The following is a 17,775-nucleotide window of genomic DNA, read 5'->3' as shown; positions in this document are numbered from 1 at the left end:
ATGTTACTTTTGCCTGAATAGGGTGGTAGTCCAACATTTTTGTTTAAGTGGAGACATTGATGGCGCATCTGATGCCTTACATTTTATCAGTATAAAATGCTGCAAACTCATTGCATTTCTGAGTGGAATGAAGGTCAGGTGGAATTTGTGTTGGGGGCTTGGTCAGTCTGTCAACAGTTGCAAATAGGGTTTTGGCATTATTAGTATTGGTTTTAATGATATTGGAGAAAAATGTTTCTCTAGCACTTTTTAAGTCTAAATTGTAGGCACAGAGGCTCTCTTTATAGATGTCATGGTGAATATGAAGTTTTGTTTTACGCCATATGCATTCAGCCTTCCTGCATTCTTTTTTCTGGGCTGTTACAAAAGCAGCTTTTCTCCAAGGTGCCTTTTGCTTTCCAGAAATCGTTTTAACCTTATAAGGTGCAATGACATCTATGACTTTCACAATTTTCAAATTAAAGTTGGTAAAATGGTAAAAAGTTTTTTTGCACACTTATCATTAAAATCATCAGTATGAAAATTGAAGTCACCAGTTATAACTAGTCTGTGGAGATGCTAGACAATAATTCTGTAAAGTCATCGAAGAAATTTGTAGTGTATGTGGGTAATTAATAGGAGAACTCTGGGGGAACATTTCAATACAGCATAAAGGTATTCGAATGATGGAAAATCACCAAATAGCAGTAAGCACTGTGCACTCCCCTCAGTGATCCTTGCTAATGTGCGCTCATTGCGTAACAAGACTGATGAGCTGCAAGCTAACGTTTTTCACATGTATGAATACCGGACTGCTTCTATTCTTGCTTTCACTGAAACGTGGCTAACTGGGAGTGACAACAATGACAGCACGCACATAGATGGCTTTGGATCCCCTGTAAGGTTAGACCGTGATACTGAACTGACTGGCAAGCACCATGGCGGTGGTGTCTGCCTCTACATCAACCCATGCTGGTGCAAAACAGTTGTTGTCAGAGAAGAACTGTGCAACCCTGACATTGAACACTTGGCTGTCTCCCTGCGTCCCTTCTACCTTCCCAGGGAATTCCCACAACTGTTTTTCATTCTGGTTTATATCCACCCCAGAGCAAATGCATCCTCTATACAGATAATTTAAGAAATACGCTCAACAGACTCAAACTGATATCTCCGGACGCCCTCAAATTCATCATGGGTGACTTCAATAGACAAGTCACTTAAAGGATTCTACCAGTATGTCAACTGCACCACCCGTCTAGGGAAAACACTGGACAAATGCTATGGGTCAGTCCCAGACGCCTGCAGAGCCGTCTCCGTCCCTCCCCTAGGCTCTGCTGACCACAGCAGCATACTGCTCGCTCCCGCCTACACACCTGTGGTTAAGAGAACAGAGAAAGTCACCAAGGACATCAAACAGTGGACACCGGACAGTATTGACAGGCTTCAAGGGTGTTTTGAAACCACAGACTGGAATACCCTCACATCCTGCTCCACCAACATCAGTGAGCAAGCGGATACGGTCTCAGCATACATCACTTTCTGTGTAGACAATATTTTCCCCTCCAAGAAGGTTACAATCCTCCCTAACAATAAACCCTGGGTGACTAAGGATCTGAAAAACATACAGAATAAGAAAAACATACTGAAAGAGAATATTTTTTACCGGTTCTGAAGCAGAGAAGAAGGAGGTAAATAGAGAGGTCAAGCGAGCCATAAAGATTGCCAAGCTGAAATACAAGAACAAAGTGGAGCAGACCTTTGAAAAAGGGAACCTCCGTGCAGCTTGGCAGGGCATCAAGAACATGGCAGCAGTGAACTCTGTCTGTACCAGCCGTAAACCCATCCAGGTAGCAGGAAGCAGCTTCACTTCACTCCCGAATGACCTCAACTCCTTCTACACCAGATTTGAAAAGGACAACAGCACCCAGCTAGAATCAATCATCTCCACTCTCAGACCTGATGACTCCGGCCTCAACATCAACACATCAGAGGTAGTGAGAGCCCTCAAAAGGACTAAAAAGAACACAGCTCCAGGGCCAGACAACATCTGTGGGCGGACCCTATGGCACTGTGCTGAGCAGCTGGGAGGTGTGTTCCAGCATCTGTTCCAGGGCTCTCTGACCAGCAGCTCAGCTCAGCTCAGCTCAGGTCCTGAATGACCTTAGACCGGTGGCTCTCACCTCCCTGGTCATGAAGGCCATGGAGAGGATCATCAAGGAGCACATCACCAAGGCGACTGGCTCGATGATGGACCCACTGCAGTTTGCTTACCAGGCTGGCAGGGGTGTCGATGACGCAAAAATATTCATCTTAAACACCATCCATAAGCATCTGGAAATACCCAAGACCACTGCCAGACTTCTGTTTGCAGACTTCTCATCAGCATTCAACACAATGCAGCCACACATTTTGGCTGAGAAGCTCATCACACGCTTCCACCTCAACCACCAACTCATTCTGTGAGTTTATAGACTCACAGAATGACAAAAGAATAGACTTACTATAGACTTCCTCACCAACAGATCACAGAGGGTGTTGGTGAACCACACCTTGTCCGACACCCTCTTCACCTCCACTGGCTCTCCACAAGGCTGTGTCTTCTCCCCTCTTCTCTTCATTCTCTACACTGATGACTGCAGATCAACCCAGCCAAATTGCCACTTTGTAAAATTTGCTGATGACACAGTCCTCCTATCTCTGCTTCCCAGCCATACACAACATCACAGCTCAGCCCTGCAGGACTTTATAGTATGGTGCGAAAAGTCTTGTCTTGAGCTTAACATAAGCAAAACCAAGGACATGATTGTGACCTTTTCACCCCAACAGAGACAGTTGGCTGAGGCAGTCACCACTATCGTCCAGCAGGAGCCAGTGGAGATAGTGGAGGTATACAAATACCTGGGAACAGCCTTCGACAACCTGCTAAGGTTTTCCTCCAACACAGAGGAAATCCTTAAAAAGTGCCATCAGAGACAATACCTAATCAGGAAGCTGAAGTCATTTGGCATTAACCAAGACATTCTCACCACATTCTACTATGCTTTCATTGAAAATGTAATAACCTTCTCTTTCACCAGCTGGTTCCACTCCATCACCCTGCAAAACAGAAACCGCCTGTTGCGCGTGGTTAAGATCTGCTCAAAAATTATTGGGCACCCCGTACGAACTCTCACTGCCCTATGTGACCATCAGACTGTTATGGTAGCACGCAGGATTATTCAGGACCCCTCTCACATCCTGTATCCTGAGTTTGAGTGGCTCCCCTCAGGACGCAGACTCCGCTGTCCGGGTTGCCGGACACAGAGGAAGAAGGCAACCTTCATTTCGAGGGCTGTCCATCTTATTAATGTCAATGATTACTGACTCATGAACATATGGTTAGAATCTAGAATCTAGTTAGAAGTTAGAATCTTCTATTTGCACTTTATTTTTATTATTTTTATTATTTGAAGCACTAAGGAAGCACTTTAAAAACCTTAACTTTAAAACTACTACTTTGTGTTGAAGGTGCGGTGTGTGCTGTGTGATTGTGCAGTGTGTCTGTGAATTGTGTATGTTGGTTGATTGTGCAGTATGCCTGCTGCTTATGTTTATGCGTGCTGCTTATGTTTGCTGATTGTGTCCTGAAGCTACTGTAATGCGCCCTTTTAAATTGCCCCTTGGGGACAAATAAAGTGCTTTGAAGTTGAAGTTGAAGTTGATCATGTAGCCAGAGAGTTTACGGTGGCTGGGCCAGTAGCCCAGGAAACTGCTGAAGGGCTTCCCAAACACAAACTGCAGGTCGTCAGTGTGGTCCGCTCCCATCCAGCTGGGCAAGGGCTTAGCCGGACCGCCCAGGCGGTTGGGCTCTGAGAACAGGTAGGAGTAGGTACGGCCAGACCTACAATAAAATAGGAGATGTCCTTTGCAATTCGTTGGCATCTAATCATCAAATCCATTATTTATTTTTCATTTATTTCCCTTTTACCCCTCAGGTTACATCATCAAGCATGCATAAGACTATACCAACTTATAGCTAGGATGCATATAGGACTGTTAGCAACACCAATCACCAACCCCTACCCTTCTCCCACCCTACCACCACCACCAGAGCATTCCCTTGAATTATGTTTATTAAACGTTAACTGACCTTGCAGGTGGACTTATTCTCAGAGTTGAGTCTCAACAAATAACGAAGCACGTTATCAGTTGTTATGTTACACCACTGATGGCAAAGCACAGGTCTACCACCTGCTTGTTTGTCCACTTAAAGTTACGTTTTTGACTTTGTGTGTTGCTGTATATCAATACCAATTACACTATTGAGGTGAGCTGCTTATTTTATTTTTTTTGAGAATTAAATAGCCTACACAGTTGTGATTGGCCCAAGCTGGTGCAGGTCTGCTGGAAATGTGTCTGAACAGGAGGGGGGCTAGACACACAGGCCAGAGCAAATAAAACATCAGCTCGCAGATTTGTTTGGTTCCCAGGTTAGTATGCAGCAGGTAGCAGTGAAATGACTGTAGTTAACAATATAGTAGTGGGCAGGCCCGGACTGGCCATCGGGAGAACCGGGAGGTTTCCCGAAGCGCCGGCCTATGATTGGCCTGCTGGCCTGCGTCTCTCTCTCTCTTTTTTTTTTTTTTTTTTTTTTTTTATAAGTCTGCCGGTCAGCCGGCGCCGCGGCTATCTGACTTTTTTTTTCTAAGTCAGAGAGGCAGGCCTGGCCAATCAGAGGCCACTCAGGCCACTAGCATGTGAGGAGGACAAGGCGATTGGTTTGTTTTGATTAACACCCGCCCCAACAGTCCGTATCAACCACACAGACAGCGTGCGGAGGAAGGGGTGTGTGTGACACTGATGCTGCAGTCGCGGTGTGTGTGTAGCGAGCGCCGAGCAGAGAGGGAGAGTCGGGGCTTCGACTAGTACTGTAAACCATGGACCTCAACCCGGGTAAAAAAAAAAGAAAAGGCGGTGCCGAGAGGGAAAGAGAGAGAAAAAGAAAGGCGCTGGAGGAGGATGCGGCCAAATGCCGTAAACTGACAAATTTATTCAGGCCCCCGCCCCCCCCCCCAGCCAAGATACCTCTGCAAGTAAGTTATCTAAAAAAAAACAACAACAACAAAACAAAAAAACACTGGTTCTTGAGGTCCATGGACCTGGGTCCTTGAGGCTGTACACTTTTACACAGTAGGCTATAGGCCCTGGCCGTGAAATTAAACAAGCCACTTTTTTATTTACTGTTATCATTCCATTATTATGTATATGAATACAAGGGCAAATTAGACGACAGTGGCATAGGCGACACTATCTTACTGTATGAACTATAGTGTATGGAAAAACACTGTAAGCATATGTTTGCTATTCAAAGGTGGTGATGGTGATGACATGAGTCCTGCTGGTACTTCAGGAGAAGCCAGTGCAGAGAAGTTGGCAGAAGGTACAGAATCATTTCTAGAGCAACAACATGCAAGTTGCAGACATAACACCAACAGGCACTGCCATTTGACATAAATGGCTCTCATTTGTAATACAGTAATAGCTGCCATTCAATTAAGCACTAGTGGTGTTGAATTTTGCTGTCTGTTGCTGACTTGCTGTTATGTATCCCAGCCCATATGAGTCAATATTATGTGATTGCTTATTAGGAACTATACTCTCGACTCGGACTGTATTATACATTGCGTCTATCAGTGCGTGCATGTTCTGTGAACATGTATTCGAAGGCTGTCCCCTCATAGCTGATAAATTGTTTGATTTGGACTTTGTTGTCTTTGTTTATTAGGTTATATTGTAGGCTACACATAAAAATATATGCCAAAGAGGCAGTTGACATTCCACATGATATGATGTTTATGTAACCTTGGCACTGCGTTAAACCTTTATTCTCTTCTAGTAAGTGTGTTAGTGGATTTTGCTGAGGATTGTTGTGTTACTGTATTTTACCAGCCCGGCCCCAAACACAAAAGTTACTGTATATTCCTAACTTAGTTTGTACATAGGTCCCATATTTGAACTTCTATTTGGAATGCACTGTGTGTGTGTGTGTGTGTGTGTGTGTGTGTGTGTGTGTGTGTATGTGTATGTGTGTGTGTGTGTGTGTGTGTGTTCATGCGTGCATGTGCGTGTACATGCGTGCCAATGCATGTAGGTGTGGGCGTGAACGTGTGGGCTAGGCCAGGGTGGCCTGGTTACATGACTGACTCCTGGCCTGAAAAAGTCTCCCAGTCCGGCCCTGGTAGTGGGTGTTCATGTTAGTGGAAGAATCATGACTGTGTCGTACTTTGTGTGTACATTTATGTGTTAGATGAGGAGCGATGTTCAAAATAAGCCACAAAATGAATGCAAAAATAGTAATAATTTATTAGCTTTTTAATTAGGAACTTATTTGAAGAGGATGGTTTTGATGAGTTTGATTCGTGGCTGATGTTCGCTTCATGGCTGATGTTTGATTCATGGCTGATTTGTCGTGTAGACGCCGGAGGCCTTCCTCCATCCTATTGGGGCAGCGACAGCTGGGGGAGAACGCTGCCCCAGAAGTGGACGTAGCGCAGCCGCAGCCTCTGCCTCACGTAGTCGCGGTTCATCTTGGAGTTGATCTCCAGGTAATGGTGGTTTTCAGTGTCGAAGCGGGGCCAGGTCACTGGCACGTCCAGGCCCCGGTTGGGATCCCTGAGGGGGATTGGAATTCATTAAAAGTCTCGTAAAAAGGTCTCCAATGAAAAAAACGAATAGACCCTGCCTATGGACACAGTACAGAGAAAATAAAACACACTCAGAGCCAAAATGGCTGTTGGTGCATAGATGATGCATATGTTAGCTGCGCTCTGTTTTTATACAATGGATAAGAAAAGGGGGATTCTTGTCTTGAAAGCAACCTATTTTATACAAAATAAGAATAGAGTTAAGATATTACGTTTTATTGTATTCATAGTTGAATCCATTACATAACATTGGATAGCATTTTATTGCTTTTATTGATTTTATAATATGATCAGTATTTTTGATTGTGTGAAGCAAATTACATTTTTTACACATGAAGTGTATTTTATAAATAAAGTTAAATGTCCTTAGTATTCAAAAAAGTATACACATATATATATATATTTTTTTTCTTTCAAGTTTATCTCTAACTTGAAACTTTGAAAGTTTGACTTGGGTCCTCATCGCTCAGCGGGTCGTTTCCTTACCCAGTCTTGGCAAAGTTGGTCCAGTAGGAGATGAGGTAACGGGAGACGTATCGGTGACTGGGCCAGTAGGCCAGCGGCGTGGTGAAGGGCTTCCCGAACACGTACTGCAGGTCGTCGGCGTGGTCCGCTCCCATCCAGCTGGGGTAGGGCAGCACCAGACCGCCCATGCGGTTGGGCTGGGAGAACAGGTAGGAGTACGTGCGGCCACTTCTGCCGATGCTTTGGTGGGACGAAGAGGTGGCGAGGAGGAGGAGGAGGAGGAGAACGAATGGTTACCGTGGCAACAGACGAGGACACTGAGAAAGGGTAGAGCTTGATTGCGCCTAATAGATAAATGAAGCCCTGACGAGCGGTCTCTAATAATGAAAGAAAGTCGACGTCGGACACGCTCCTATATACACACACACACACACGCATATAGCTTTAACTATTAGCCTCTTAGCTAGCTCTACCTTCGCTTTCAATAACAGTAATATGTCTAACAGTTAGGAACCTTTTGAAGTTGTTTCAGTACATAAAGCATTTACTTAAAATACAAGACAAGTTTATTGATATAGCCAAACCAGCTGGCCTTAAACACAAGCGAAATGTAAAATACAAGTATAAGGTGGTAAAACAATAATTTGATGGCGTAGACAAACATTTTAATGACATCCATCTAATGGGATGTGCTTGCATGTTCTCTTACGTGGCATTGGCGTGAAGATAGAGGGCCGCCTGGGTGGGGATCAGAAAGATGAAGTCTGTCCCGATCTCCACCACAGTTCTCTTGATGGTCTCCTGGCTGGGGTCTGATCCCCAGTTGGCGCTGTAGGTGAGGAAGCCACTCTCCATACCGGCCGTGCCTTTCTCCTTAGTGTAGGCGCCCAGGAGTCTCTTCACATCGGACCTGCGGAGAGAAGCAGTGGGTTGTTTCCAAAATCATCCACCTGTGCTTTGCCATACAGAGCTGGTTTTAGGTCTTTGTGTGCAAGTCCAAGTAAAGTCTTAAGGCTTTAGGGCACAAGTCTAAAACAGATTTTTCAAAGTAAACAATTTTGGTTGATTAATAAGATGATTAATAGGCAGATCATTAGGGTATAGTAGTAGTAATAGTAATAGTTTGTTTAATTTGCATGAAAACACTGTTATTAATTCGAATTCAGGGAGAGGAAGGCCAAATTAACCAGAAAATGTCACTAATGCTGAAGAAAACCTGCCCCAGAAACACAGGAAAGGTACAGATATGAACAAGTGTATGGAACCAAACCAAGAAAATTGAAATGCAAATATAAAAAAGTACAACAGCAAGATAAAGTAAAACCCTGAGCAGCTGGCCCGAGATATCTGCTGAATAAATAAAGATCTATCAGGAGCCAACCAAGCAGCGAATTCAGCTCGCAATTTGGAATATTTGTCCTTTTTTACATGAATGACCAGAACTTACACAGGCGTGTGTAACAGGTGGCTGTTGATGGAGGGCACGTCCAATCCCGTGAAGAGGTGTCCGTCCATATCATTCACGCCAGCGATGTAGTCGAGATCACCAGTGTTGTGGAACAAGTTACCGGGCTCATCAGGGATGAAGTCTCCGTCGATGGTGGCTGCCATGACCAGGTTCATCACCAAAGGGGCTGGTGGAGACAGACACAATACCACACTTTTAACCAGATAGACAGTGAGCACATTCAGAGTGCATTAAGGCGTGCGTGAAGGGAGTTGTTCAGGGGATATTCTAGAACAGTGTATCTGTGGTCCACTTCAACCATGTGTTGTAAAGAAATAAACTCAGTTCCTGCCAAGTTACCACAAAAAAAGTTGGAGCATGAAAGTCCTCCATCAATTTAGAGGGCACCAATCCCAGACCTATGATTTAATGGTGCAACTTTTCAATGATTTTTTTCTCGGGAAACTGTGTGCACCATCTCGGTTGATGTTGCAGACCGCATGTTTTGATCAGGCGTCTTGCTTGTAAACTGTGGATCGGATCTATCCTACTACACCTGCACCCTAGCCAAAAGGTTGATCTCTGAGAAGCTTAGTGTTTACTGGGGTGGTGGTGGTGGGGTTACTGCTCTGTTAATGGACCTACAATCAGGGGAGCTAGAGATTGGGATGGTTCCTGCCATTGTGATGGCCACCGGGTCGGTCATCTTAAGACATTCTGCCATCCTGTCATCGGTGGGGCAGTTCACTTTCAGAGCCACCTGGAGAGAAGAGAGAATGAACAACAGAACTCAGCATTCATTTCAGTTAGGACAATTGGTCCAAAACTTGATCAGAAATGATTATGTTTAATAAAAGTGGGATTTATCAATGCATTTTTTTTTCATGCATTTTATCAATGCATTTTATACAGTGCTTTCCGAGGCACTTGAAGGAAGTTCTGATCAATACCTCTTCTGCGAACCTCCGCGGGGACCTGTTGACGGCCCAGGGGCACAGGGCCGTGCCACTCTGAGAGATAGCTCTCTTGAACAGGCCTTTGTTGTGGGGAGAGAGAGTCTTGTTGTGGTACAGACACACACACACACACACACACACAAACACAAAAACCGACGACAAGTTAGAAACATTTTACAATTCAGAACCCTGGATGTTTTGGGCAACAGTGGTCATGTTGAACAGAACTGAAGCTCCTAGTATTTAAGATTTGTAGTATTTGAGATTTGTTTGTAGAGTTGGTCACATGTCCTGCTGAGTGGGGGGGGGGAACTTTCCTCACCTGGAAGCTCACGCTGGCGGACCCGGCAGACTCCCCGAAGACAGTGATGTTATCGGGGTCTCCTCCGAAGGAGCGGATGTTTCTGTTGACCCAGGCGATGGCCGCATGCTGGTCCCACAGACCGTAGTTACCTGGGAACAACGTCATGGCCCCATTAGGTCTTTCACTCGGTCAGAGAATAATTGCATAGCAAAAAAACACCAGAACGAATGTCCGTTACTGTATGTGGTCTTTGGGCCACCGCATGGCGATACCTTGTAGGCTACTAGTAATGTGACTAGTTTAACATATTTGATTAAACCGGTGACATTTTTTCATACTGATGTATGTATTCCCTTAATTAACGGTCATTTACCAGGCATCTTTGAGTCTCCAGTGCTGAGGAAGCCCAGGGGCCCCAGTCGGTATCCGAGGGTGACCACGATCACGTCCCCCCTGTCCGCGATCTCCTGCCCATCGTACAGGTAGTTGTTCATGAAGTTGGCCCCCATGGAGCCCCCCCACAGGAAAGCCCCTCCGTAGATCCACACCATAACTGGGAGATTACTGGACACTAAGAAACAACGAGAGCAAATCGAGCAAATCAATCATCACATCGAGAGTTGAGAGTTTAATTTACGACGGGAGAACTCCCCTGGAAAAGACAATACAACTTGAGTAAGAGCCAACTTAAAGGGAAGCCGGGAAGGGAAATTGCAAATTGCATTACCATTTGAATGGCAAATTGCATTTCCATTTGAATTTTACTACATATATGCTTCCATACCGTCGCGCTCGGCTATGAGTTCTACATTGGTCCAGAATGTGCATCACCGTAATGGATCAATGGTGTCCATGGTCCAACAGTACTATTACACTAGAAAATAGCCGCGTGTGACGGATCCCCTTCTACTAATATCAGTCCTAACCTGAGCGACGATGAGGGACCCAGATGTTGAGATAAAGGCAGTCCTCGCTACCACGGGTGGAGGTCATGATAAGGTTCAACTGAAGGCACCTCGGCCGATATTCAAAGGCTTTAAGGATTCCTGGGAATGAATGAAGGTTAAATGTAAGAAACATGCAGAAAAATAAGAGAACACACAAAATAATTCCAATTTCAAATTCCGATTATATTAATAATTTTAATAGACGCATATTTTCAACACAACTCCCTGAATTCCAAAATATATCAATATTTTTTACCCACCATCCCATCCAGGGTGTCGCTCGGGTTTTTGGAACCTTCCGGGCGTACCGGCGAAGGGAATTCCCTTGAAAATGTCCATGTGGTGTTTGTATCCCAGCCGGATGTTTTTGCCCTCCACCATGCCTCCCTCGGTGTACACCATGCCCAGCTGCCACGGAGGAAAACGGCAGTTAGGAACCTCGCTTAATAATGTAGGCCTACTTTTATTTTGAATACAACGTAGTCGTCCAAATTGATTAATCTTTCAAATTCAAAAAAATTCAAAAAAACTGACTTTGTTGATAACTGAATTTATTTTCGTTCTTCAAAACTTTAAAAACTTTAAAAATATATTTTATTGTACTCTTTTTTTAATATTGGTTTATGGTTCAGTTTCTTTATACAAATATAGTATTCACATATGTTTTCGTAATATAACCTAGTATTTTCATTTACAATTTGTTTTGATAAGATATATTTGAAATATTAAATCATTTGAAAGACATCAATATAACTATAGTACTTAAGGTCTTATTTAAAGTCACAAATTAAAAGTTTAAAGTAAATTAAAATTGGTAAAACAAAAATATGCTGAACATTGATTACTACTATTATCATTATTATATACAAAAAACTCACAGAAGCCGCAGAGGCCATCTCCAGAAAGCAACCGACCGCCACCAAAAGCCCCAGTGAGCACATCATGTCTGAATAGTGAGGCTGACGGGTCTGGACTAGGGGTATAAATACAATAAAAAATAGAGACCCCTCCCACTGGCAGCGGCAGACAGATCATCAAGGTGACCTGACCTTCGCACGTTTGCATTGTCCTCCACTGCTGATAAAACATGCATAAACATCCCATACCATTATATCAAAGTAAAATAAACCATATATGTACAATTATTATTTTTTGAAGAGGTATACTCAGTAATGTAAATACAAATCTTTACCATAGTCCTCATTTAAACCTGATATTTGTTCTAAATATAGTCACAAGCCCTATACACTGTAAGATAAGAGACTTGTCATAGGTATGGCCTCAGCTAAACTAGGCTAGACTATGTAAGCATGTTAGAAGAGCAAATAAACATAAAGCCCATCCCCCTTCTGGGATTTTTCAGGCTGAGTACATAAAGGCCATCTCATTGGTGACACCTTCAACCTTCAAAAACACCCTGCACTTATCTTTTAAAAAAATCTACACTGAAAAAACTATTTTCCCTGTGTAAATATGAGCGGGAAAAGAATCCACTTTGAGTTATCTCGTGGAAGTTGCGCTTCCTTTTACTTTAAACTCCCTTCAAAATGAGGGAAATAATGAATGAGAGAAATAGAAAATGGTGGAAAATATATATATATATATATTTATTTTTTTTTGCAATGTTTTCCATGAAGAATGAGTGGGCAGATTAGGCCAACAACATTATGACACGTTTTGCCCACTTTTTATTTCTTCCAAAAATGCTATGAAATCCCATCAAAGTATCACCTTCATAAACACTTTCATTATTGGAGTACTTACAATACAATACAATGGTTACTCATACATCTTCACTGACTGGGGAGACTGGGGAGAACACTGGTCCAGAAATGCACAAAGGGCAGTCTCATCTTCTGCCTCACATTGTTTTGGTTCATTTTGGCGTTGATCTCCAGAAACTGGTGTCCGCTGGTGGTGAATTTAGGCCAGTTTGTCGGCACATTCAGTCCTTTGTTGGGGTCTCTGTGCGGAAATAGCACCAGGAAAGCAGGTTTTAATTCAACGTTTAAGGATTTATTCTGATATAGCAGTCATCATTACTACATGTTATTAACATTCAAATAGAAATCATCAATCAAAGCATTTGACCTTCATTGAAAATTGCTTTCTCTAAAGTTATGGCTACGCGACTGTGTACAAGAATGTGCCTTGGAGCACATTTCAAAAACCCTTTTTTCTTTGCATATTCTTACTATTATAGGAAAAAAAACATGAATCAATTAATAATTGTATCACCAGCATACAGCAGAAACCCTGATTGATTTTACCCGGTCTTGGCAAAGTTGGTCCAGTAGGCGATCATGTAGCCAGAGAGTTTACGGTGGCTGGGCCAGTAGCCCAGGAAACTGCTGAAGGGCTTCCCAAACACAAACTGCAGGTCGTCAGTGTGGTCCGCTCCCATCCAGCTGGGCAAGGGCTTACCCGGACCACCCAGGCGGTTGGGCTCTGAGAACAGGTAGGAGTAGGTACGGCCAGACCTACAATAAAATAGGAGATGTCCTTTGCAATTCATTGGCATCTAATCATCAAATCCATTATTTATTTTTAATTTATTTCCCTTTTACCCCTCAGGTTACATCATCAAGCATGCATAACACTGTACCGACGTATATCTAGGATTTCCCACCCTACCACCCCCACCACCACCACCAGAGCATTCCCTTGAATTATTATTATTAGTTCCCTCACTTGGCGTGGGAGGCGTGGAGATAGAGAGCCGCCTGGGTGGGGATCAGGAAGATGTAGTCGGTTCCGATGTCCACCACTGTCATCTTGACCGTCTCCTTGCTGGGCTTGTCTCCCCAGTCGCTGGTGTACTGAGCGAAAGCAGCGTCCTGACCCTCCTTCCCCTTGTCTTTAGTGTAGGCTCCCAGCAGGGCCCTCATGTCCTCCCTAGAGAGACACAGTGTCGGGGATGAGACTCACCACCCACCTCACTGACTGTCTTCTACAGCAGTGGTTTTTAAACCGTGGGTTGCGTTGTGATCCGTTGGTGGGTCGCAGGGTCGCCCCTTAAACATTTGATACATTTTTATTTTTTACACCTGTGCATTCCTACATGTCTTGTATCATTTGACCATTCATATCTTCAAAGCTTGAAAAGAATAATCCTGTATTGATCCACGATACATTTTAAATGAGCATTTATCAGCTTGTATATATGCTGATAAATGCTAACTTCAAGTTCAATTCCAAGCAAAAGCTAACTGCCAAAAAGCTAACTATCATACAAGCTTGAGTCCTACTAGCTTGAGTCCTACTAGCTTGAGTCCTACTAGCTTGAGTCCTACTAGCTTGAGTCCTACTAGCTTGAGTCCTACTAGCCTACTAGCCTACTAGCCTGTGGCTGACGGAGGTTCTGCAAGCTTTGTTCCACTTCCAGATGCGGGCAGATGTGATGACCTTACTCACACTTTGGTGTCCACCAGCGGCCTGTTGATGGAGGGAACGTCCAACCCGGTGAAGAGGTGCCCGTCCATGTTGTTGACCCCAGCCAGGTAGTCGATGTCAGCAGTGTTGTTGAACAGGTTACCGGGGTCATCGGGGAGGAAGTCTCCGTCGATGGCGGCGGACAGGACCAGGTTGTTCAGAAGTGGACCTGATGGAATGGTCGACATAGAGCCATGGGGCAGTTATGTTTGGCAGTTGAATGTTCGTACAACATTATGTACGAACTGGAAGAGAAGACACTTGTCAGACTCAGACATATTATTCGCATAGCACAATAGTCGTTTTTGGTGAAAGAAATTGGATGATATTTAGTTATTTTTACTATAACTCAGATGACTAACTTTAAATTAAGAAAAGATAAGAAACAATGCGACGTGAGGGACTTTGGCAGTATATTGTAATAGATACATTTCAGATTCATACAGAACATATTTTAGCAATTGATTAATTAATTGACTGCATTTTAAAGTTGAATTCATCCAAATTCAAAGTCGACATGCGGTTGATAGCTGATGTGGATACTTACTGCCAGGGGAACTGGTTAAGGGCATGGTCCCAGCCATGGTGAGGGCTACCGGATCTATCGTCTTCAGACACGCCCCCATCGTTTCATCAGTAGGGCAGTTGACCTTTCGAGCCACCTATAGGGAAAAGAGATTTACTCAGACGTACATGTAATTGTTTTTTGTATGGGGTAAGAATAGTGTAGTAGAGGTAAGGGCGTTGACTCTCAACCAAAAAGTTGCTGGGTTGATCCCCCAATGTGCAGTCTACCTGAAGGCATCCTTGAGCAAAATGCCCTTATTACCCTTACTAATTACCCGTTGTTTAATGACCTGCCATTCACTGTAAGTTGCTTTGGATCAAACTATATAAAAAGCACCTGGTTAATAGTCATTTGTTTTCAGAGCATTACATTGCAAGCTCTCATGTTTCACTATATTGTTTTATAGATGGTCGTCTGTATTCTTACCGATTCGGCTACCAGGCGAGGGTTTCTGTTGACTGCCCAAGGGCACAGGGCCACGCCGCTCTGGGAGATGACCCGTTTAAAGAGCCCCTTGTTGTGGGGACTCAGAGACTACACACACACACACATGAACATACAGAGAAGAATGTGATCGACAATAAACTGTGATTTGAGTGGTCTTTTCCCTTTCTTGCAACACTTTATAATAACTTTCGATAATAAGCTATTCACATCATAACGTTATTTTCAATTATGAATTAAACATCATTACTTATTGGCATCTGATTAATCCACCATCTGTAATGACATGAGTTCCACATTTATATCTGATTCATTTCCTAGCACCTTCCGCGACCTTCCGCGACCTCTGACCTGTAAGCTAACGCTGGCTGCGCCGGCAGACTCCCCGAAGAGCGTGACGTTGTCGGGGTCTCCCCCGAAGGAGCGGATGTTCCTGTGGACCCAGGCGATGGCCGCCTGCTGGTCCCACATGCCGTAGTTACCTGTGGCAAGCGGTGATTATCAGCGTCATCTGAAGTTCATTGTCAAATCTTCTGAATTACGAAAAACCTGGCCAGTGGTCGGCGTCTCCCAGAGATCTACCCGGTAGACTGGAGTCTCCAGCGCTGAGGTAGCCCAGGGTGCCCACACGGTATCCGATGGTGACCACGATCACGTCCCCCCTGTCGGCGATCTCCTGCCCGCTGTACAGGTAGTTGTCAAAGAAGTTGGCCCCCATGGAGCCCCCCACCAGAAAACCCCCCCCATAGATCCACACCATCACGGGCAGTCCAGTGGACACTGATGGGGCCAAACAAAGATGAAACAACGATTTTTAACAGACTAAAGGATCATGGTGGTTTTCTCTTCAAAATAAAAGTCACCCTGAGTGGCGGGCTTTAGAAGGTGGATTACCTTCTTTGCCTTGAGGAACCCAGATGTTGAGATAAAGACAGTCTTCGCTGCCTCGAGTGCTGGTCTGGAGAAGGGTCAGTTGTAAGCATCTCCTCTGGAACTCTGTGGCCTTCAGAATGCCTTAATACAGAACCAAGAGAGTTAGGTGCCACACCAAATATCACAGCAGCACTGTGAACATGTGTATAAAATAATTTGTGGGAAACAGAGATTCCAGAAGAAGCAGTTTTGTTTTTTTACGGAATAAAAAATGAAAGAAAATAAGCTCACCGTCCCATCCAGGGTGTCTCTTGGGTTTCTCAAACCTTCCAGGTACGTCTGCGAAGGGAATACCCTTGAAGACGTCCATGTGGCGGCGGTATCCCAGTCGGATGTTGGTTCCCTCCACCAGGCCTCCCTCCGTGAACACAGTTCCCAACTGCCGTGGAGGACAGAAGCAGTTAGGAGCCTCACTGATTAGTATGCCTTTACTTTGAAAGTTCTCACTTTGTCTCAATTTGAAAACCAACTGTGATTTTCTACACTTAAACAAAACCATAAGGAATTTTTTATACATTAAATACAGTCAATTTTAGTCCTTTATATTGTGTTTCTTGTATAAATTATCTTTTTTTAATTATTATTATTATTTGGTAAATACCACATCTAATTTATTTGACTACCAACCTAATCAAAATATATGGAAAGGGATGGATTTCAATTTGCATGTAATTAAAAGATTGAAATCAAATTTATAAAAAAATATATGTGTCGTGCTTGATTCATAAGCTTTTCAATATACAGTAAAAAAAAATCTGTTTACTTCACAAATACATCTTGCAGATAGCAGACCCGAGTAAACATTGCTCTCCATCCTAGTTGTTCATTAAACTTCCTAGACAACGCCCCCTAGTTGATACAGCTGTCTAGATCAAGTCCAGATCACACACTCATTCATGACTCAGCCCTGTTTTTCATAGACCTAGTCCTGGATGGATGATACAAATATGATAGGCCTACTACAAGTATAGTCATATCTTAATGTAAAACCCACAGGGGAGTAATAACTGTAATAATAATATAATGTAGGCTACTGTCGATAAGTGAGGAAATCACAATTTTCGATTCAAGTCTGAATATTTCTCTATTTAATGGTTACGTTAAACGGGTCTGTGCATGTGATCAAATGAAAATGCTGAATTCATAATGAAGAAGGTGCGTAACTCACGGACACAGCCGAGGCCGTTCCCACGGAAAGGGCTACGACAACCAAAAGCCCCAGGGTCTTCATCACCATGGCGCTAGGGAAATAACTACCTCCTCGCAGTTTTTCCATAGTTCTTATAGACACTGTCCGCCTGACGCACCTCCCACCGTATCCATGTTCCAGTAATATAAAACTAAAAAAGACCCGACAGATCTGTGAAACCGAGTGGGACCAGACGTCCACCTTAACCGGGACGGGAGAGTCTCCGTTTCTCGGGGCCTATCGGATTCTATACTCCTGCTGGAGCTGTCCCCGGGAATGTCTCTGTAAAAAAAATTTAAAAAAAGATTTTAAATACATATGAATTGATTTCTGAATGTCTACGGTTTGAAAAATCTCATGAATATTGATTTTGAGACGGTGTGTATGTCTCATGTCCATAGCTGATAGGCTGTGACGTGACCTTGCTA

At 43.7% G+C, this 17,775-nt stretch overlaps 2 protein-coding genes and 1 pseudogene across 3 annotated transcripts; 1 reads left to right on the top strand and 2 right to left on the bottom strand.

The window, feature by feature from the left end:
* Positions 1–1,781: 1,781 nt before the first annotated feature.
* LOC311363297 lies at positions 1,782–2,442 on the top strand (annotated as a pseudogene). The gene has a single exon. The product of its transcript is annotated as an uncharacterized misc_RNA (transcript).
* A 3,883-nt stretch (positions 2,443–6,325) lies between these two features.
* Positions 6,326–11,725, bottom strand: LOC311363446 (bile salt-activated lipase-like; the record flags this gene model as incomplete). Its single annotated transcript, XM_084483394.1, has 11 exons — positions 6,326–6,630; positions 7,149–7,367; positions 7,837–8,037; positions 8,575–8,761; positions 9,220–9,334; positions 9,525–9,632; positions 9,853–9,983; positions 10,208–10,405; positions 10,761–10,880; positions 11,042–11,189; positions 11,660–11,725. 11 exons carry the CDS (start codon positions 11,723–11,725, stop codon positions 6,456–6,458), a joined length of 1,668 nt encoding a protein of 555 aa, XP_084339520.1. The 3' UTR covers positions 6,326–6,455.
* Positions 11,726–12,574: 849 nt separating this feature from the next.
* On the bottom strand, positions 12,575–17,449 carry cel.2 (carboxyl ester lipase, tandem duplicate 2; the record flags this gene model as incomplete). The annotated part of the gene is made up of 11 exons (XM_084483393.1): positions 17,327–17,449; positions 16,390–16,537; positions 16,120–16,239; positions 15,808–16,005; positions 15,577–15,707; positions 15,208–15,315; positions 14,761–14,875; positions 14,196–14,382; positions 13,473–13,676; positions 13,052–13,261; positions 12,575–12,746 (listed from the first exon to the last, which is right to left on the bottom strand). Exons 1-11 carry the CDS (start codon positions 17,432–17,434, stop codon positions 12,575–12,577), a joined length of 1,701 nt encoding a protein of 566 aa, XP_084339519.1. The 5' UTR covers positions 17,435–17,449.
* Between the last annotated feature and the right edge of the window lie 326 nt (positions 17,450–17,775).

This window comes from Micromesistius poutassou, assembly GCF_964030765.1.
Source record: "Micromesistius poutassou genome assembly, chromosome: 18".
Lineage (NCBI taxonomy): Eukaryota > Metazoa > Chordata > Actinopteri > Gadiformes > Gadidae > Micromesistius > Micromesistius poutassou.
The sequence above is the reverse complement of the archived record's forward strand: the minus strand, read 5'-3'. Positions and strand labels throughout refer to the sequence as shown.